A 5,702-nucleotide genomic window follows, 5' to 3' on the forward strand; every position below is an offset into this window, starting at 1 on the left:
ATGAATTTTTTATCGGTAAATTTGAGGGGGGTTCAGGATTCCCAAAAAGTAGACTGGATAAGGGGAATTAAGACGTCTTATGGAGTTCATTTTTTGGCGATTCAAGAAACAAAATTGGGGGCTACGACCAGTTTTATGTTTAATGGATTTTGGGGTCGGTCGGCATATCAACTGGAATGTGTTCATGCGGTGGGAAGGTCCGGGGGGATTGCTTCACTTTGGAACCCGAGTATGTTTCATTGTGACAATGTGATTAAAGACCGGTATTTTTTAGTTCTGTCTGGAGTGTTGAACCATTTAGGTGTTCGGATTAATTTGGTTAACATCTATGCACCTAATGATGCTCTTGCAAGAAGGAATCTGTGGGTCAAGCTTCTTGATATGAAGAATTCTCTGCAAGGTTTATGGGTTTTCATGGGGGACTTTAATGAAGTTAGGGATGAGTCTGAAAGGTTCAATTCTGAATTCATAGCAACAAATGCAGAGGTCTTTAATCAGTTCATCTTAGCAGCAGGTCTCACTGAATTTAATATGGGGGGTGGCAAATTTACGTACATATCTGATCGTGGGGATAAGTTGAGTAAACTAGACCGTTTTCTTGTTTGCCTTGGTTTTATGGAAAGATGGCCGAAGGCGTCGGTTTTAGCCTTGAACCGTGATGCTTCGGACCATAGACCTATTTTAATGTCCACGGTTCCCTCGGATTTTGGCCATACCCCTTTTCGGTGTTTTAATTCATGGATGGAAATGCCGGGTTCATGGATTTAGTAAAACATTTATGCCAAAGCTTTGTTTTTAATGGCCCAGCGGACATGGCATTATCGGTTAAACTTCGGTGGCTGAAAAATTGCATCAAGGCCTGGCTGAAAGTTGAAAGAGAAAAGTCGGATGGGGTATATTTGGATAAAAAGAATCGTATTCGTATTCTGGAAGGGATGGCCGAGGAGAGAGCCTTGGAGGAAGAGGAACTGTATGAGAGAGCCGAATGTATCAATATCGTTCAGGAGACAGATCGAAGAAAATTATTGGATGCTAAACAGAAATCTCGTGCTAGGTGGGCGATAGATGGTGATGAAAATACGGCTTTCTATCATAGTATCATCAACTCGAATATCAGCAATAATCGTATTAATGGTCTATTGGTGAATGGAGTTTGGATTACTAATCCGGTGGAGATAAAGGAGGCCTTTTTTGACTTTTTCTCGAAGCAGTTTGTTGAACCAATGTCCATTCGGCCGTCTATTATCTGTCAAAATATAGCTTCCCTCTCGGAATTAGACGCTGATTCTCTTGTTGTACCGTTCTCACCTATTGAAATCAAAGAAGCAATTTGGGGTTGTGTCGGAGATCGGGCCCCGGGCCCGGATGGCTTCAACTTTATGTTCATAAAAAAGAATTGGGATCTTTTTCAAGGAGACTTTTTAAAATTATTCCAGGAATTTTATGCTAATGGTTCCATTAATAAAAGCTGTACGTCATCTTTTATTGCTTTAATTCCAAAAATCAAAGACCCCATATCTCCTTCGAATTTCAGGCCCATCAGTTTGATAGGCGTCGTCAATAAGGTAATTTCCAAGGTTTTGGTGAACCGGCTTAGGGGTGTGATCGGGAAGCTGGTCTCGGAAGAGCAATCTGCATTCTTGGCCGGGAGGAACATCTCGGATGGCCCTTTCATACTTAATGAAACTGTCGCTTGGATGAGGAAAGCAAAGAAATCCGGTATGATTTTTAAAATCGATATTAATAAAGCGTATGATTCTCTTAACTGGGGATACTTGGATTCTATTTTGGCTCAAATGAATTTCCCGGTTCGGTGGAGGGGTTGGATTATGGCGACTCTAGTCTCATCTAGGGCGTCAGTTTTGGTTAATGGTTCACCTACTATGGAGTTTGAGTGTTCTCGCGGTCTGCGTCAAGGTGATCCGTTGTCTCCCTTCCTGTTCGTTTTAGCCATGGAAGCGCTTACGGGGATTATGAAGACGGCTGTATCGGAAGGAATTTTCAAAGGTTTGAAATGTACATCTACTGGTCCGGTATTATCGCACCTTGTTTATGCGGATGACGTGGTTTTTCTTGGGGAATGGTCGAGTGAAAATGTTTTTAATTTACGCAGAATTCTAAGATGTTTTCATTTGGTTTCGGGGTTAAAAGTGAACCTTGCTAAGTGCTCATTGTTTGGGGTTGGGGTTGTTGAAGCAGAGGTGCAAATTCTCGCAGATTCTCTGGGATGTAAAAGAGGCGCTTTGCCTTTTAAACACTTGGGCTTGGTAGTGGGGGCTAATATGAATCTCGTTCGTAATTGGAAACCGGTTATCGATGTATTTAAAAACAGATTGTCACTTTGGAAAGCAAAAAACGTTTCCTATGGCGGTAGAATCACTCTTCTCAAATCGGTTTTGAACTCGTTACCAACGTATTTCTTTTCATTATATAGAGCGCCGGTGAAAGTTATTGAGATATTGGAGAGATTAAGGAGAGTTTTCTTTTGGGGAGGTGTGGACGAAAATTCTTATATGAGTTGGATGGCGTGGGATAAGGTTACGGCTCCAGTTGAATATGGGGGTCTAGGGTTCGGATCTCTTAGAGATGCCAATCTTGCGATGCTGGCGAAGTGGTGGTGGAGGTTTAAAACGGATAAAGAAAGTCTTTGGCGAAGAGTAGTATGGGCTGTACACCATAATAGTAGATTTTGGTCGTCAATCCCGGCAAAGGTATCTTTGGCGGGTCCTTGGAAGCAAATCGTGGGTATTCGCCAACATCTGAATCATGTAGGTATAAACCTTATGTATTCTATCTGGTGTAAAGTAGGATGCGGCTTGAAAACAGAATTCTGGATCGATTGGTGGATCGGGGGACAACCTCTTTATTTGAGTTTTCCACTTCTTTTCGCTTTAGAAAAAGAAAAGCTATGTTATGTTTCTGATCGGGTGTCATGGGGGGCTGATAGTATCTCTTTGTCTTGGCGTTGGAACCGGCCATCATTGACTGAGTATGAGGAATTGGAGCTGATGGACTTAACTCTTTTGCTGAGTGATTACGTTGCTTACGAGGGTCCGGATAAATGGGTATGGGATAACGATCCATCTGGATCATTCTCGGTGGCGAGTATAAAGGCTGCAGCAGCGGTGGCATCCAGGTCAGCTCCAGACTACATATTTTCTTGGAATAAATTTGTTCCTAAGAAAGTAGGGGTGGTTTCATGGAGAGCGGTTTCGGAAAGGCTTCCTACTAGAGTAGCTTTGGTTAACAGGAATATCAATATTGGTGACACCAAATGTTTATTTTGTGGTGACTATGATGAGTCCAGTGATCATGTATTCGCTGCATATCACTTCGCTCAGACGGTTTGGAGTGTTATATCGCAGTGGTGTAAGGTGTCCCCGGTGGTTGCTTTTAGCCTGAAAGACATTCTGGACTCTCACTTATACTCGCAAGGTAGCACAAAGAAAAAGAATGTGTTGAATGCCATTGCTTAGGTAGTGATTTGGAGTTTATGGAGGATGCGTAATGAGGTTCTTTTCGGTCAAGCTGAACCGAGCATCTCGAAGGTTGTGGAGGAATCTAAATCAATGGCTTATCACTGGATAAAGAATCGATCGAGGTCTTCGGATTGGTCTTGGAATGATTGGCGGAAGTTTTCCATTGTATTGTAGTGAATCCTTCGGTCTGTTTTATAGTCCTGTAGTTTTTTTTCTGTAGTTTTTTCTTTTGGTGGCGACCGGTTGGTCTTTTGGTGTCTTGGCTTGTAAATGTGGTGTCTAGCTTCTGGCTAGTTGAAGTAGTAAAATTTTGTTGGCCGTTCAAAAAAAAAAAAAAAGTTTAGAGATATTTTAGCTTTTTTTACTTTTAAAATACTATCTTTCACAAATTTATTAATGTGTTGTTGTGACGTATTAACTTTTATCCACATTTCCGATTGTAAAACACCAAAGAAAGATCACACTCTCACACGAACAAGATTCGACAATCAAATGATTTCATTAGCATACTTCAATTATCATAGATTGTTACAAGAGAAAAACAAAAAAAAAAAAAATTAACAATGAATAACTACAATTAATGAATTGTAACAACTTATATCCCCCATCTCTGACCTAATCTGTTCGTAACTGTTATTAACAAACTAATCTTCATAGTTATAGAAGTAACCCCTTTAATGTATCATTATTTAATGTAAAGCCCCTCTACTTTGTAAACTTTGTTAAAACCTGTATAAACTCGTAATTGAGCTGTACCAGTTGACTTTCCTTTGACTCTTAACAAACTCCACCTCAAAGCAAAGTCAACAAACTATAATCAACAGTCAACCAACACCCAATATGTCCAAAATTTTCTGAAACTCTGAACATGGTAATGTCTTTGTCATCAAATCCGCAACATTATCTTCCGTATTATTCTCATTAACTTTTATTTCTACGGAATTAACTATCTCTCGAATAAAACGAAGCTTGACATTGATATGTTTTGTACGTTCATGATACATGTTCTTTTTAGACAGTTGAAGTGACCCTTGGTTATCACGGTACACCACTGTATCCATTATCTTTATTCCCAGTTCCTTGACAAAAACCTTTTACCCATATGGCTTCTTTAATAGCCTCTGTTAGAGCTACATATTCTGATTCTGTTATAGATGATAGAGCAACAACATGTTGCAGTGTTGCTTTCCAACTTATCACACTACCTAAAAATTTAAATGCATAGCTTGTGATTGACCTACCCCTATCTAGATCTTTGGCATAATCAGCATCAACATACCCTATAATCATATCTTCACCCACTGATTCTTTTCCAAACACCAAACCCATATCCTTTGAACTACACAAGTACCTCATTTTCCATTTCACAGCTTCCCAATGCAGTTTCCCTGGGTTTTCTAAATACCTACTAACAACACTTACCCCATAGCTTATATCTAGTCTTGTACAAACCATAAGATACATCAAACTCCCTACTGCATTAGCATAGGGCACTGATGTGTGTCGGTGTGTATATAATTTTAGTTATATTTTAAGCCCTTTTACACTTTTTAGCCAAGTTTTAAATTTATAAAACACGATATTTACTAACACTAAACACACATATGGGCAAGTGCACCCATCGTGGACGTAGTATAGTGTTGGTAAGATACCGAGGTCGTCCAAGGACACAAGAGCTTTTAGTACCGGTTTATCCTCAACGTCTAATCAAATCAAAAATTAGAAAAAAAGGTTTTAAACTAGAAAAATAAAACTAACTAAAATGCTGAAAAATAAAATAAAAATAAAAACAGATAGACAAGATGAATCACTTGGATCCGACTCGTGTGTAGTGTAACCTTTGATTATTTCCGCACTTTTGCACTTTTTAAGAGATTATCTTAGTTATTGTAGTAGGCCCCTCTTTTGAAGGTGACGTTACCCTCAATCCAGTAGTTTGAGTCGGCAAGGATACAATCCTAAAGGGTCGGATTATTGAAAGATAATTAATTAAGTTATTAATGCATAATGTGGTAGGCCCCTCTTTTGAAGGGTACGTTACCCTCGGCTAAGTAGTATGAGTCAGCAGGGATACAGTCCTAAGTAGCCGGGTTAAAGTTTTAATAGTAGCTTACTTATGAGGAGATCAAAGAGTTTGGACCCCCGCCATCCAATACCGGTGGGTATTGAAGGAGGTCCTACTAAATTTGACCCAGGTCCTTTGCAGGATCTATACACTGAACA

The 5,702-nt window shown here is 39.7% G+C and overlaps 1 protein-coding gene across 1 annotated transcript; it reads left to right on the plus strand.

Annotated features, from left to right (window-relative positions):
- LOC110907651 lies at positions 1-768 on the plus strand. The gene has a single exon (XM_022152600.1). It carries the CDS (start codon positions 1-3, stop codon positions 766-768), a length of 768 nt encoding a protein of 255 aa, XP_022008292.1.
- Positions 769-5,702: the final 4,934 nt, after the last annotated feature.

Source organism: Helianthus annuus, chromosome 16, assembly GCF_002127325.2.
Source record: "Helianthus annuus cultivar XRQ/B chromosome 16, HanXRQr2.0-SUNRISE, whole genome shotgun sequence".
NCBI lineage: Eukaryota > Viridiplantae > Streptophyta > Magnoliopsida > Asterales > Asteraceae > Helianthus > Helianthus annuus.

Bases quoted from the DNA above. Each gene is read 5' to 3' on its own strand.
- LOC110907651 (XM_022152600.1), top strand. From the start codon at position 1: ATGAATTTTTTATCGGTAAATTTGAGGGGGGTTCAGGATTCCCAAAAA.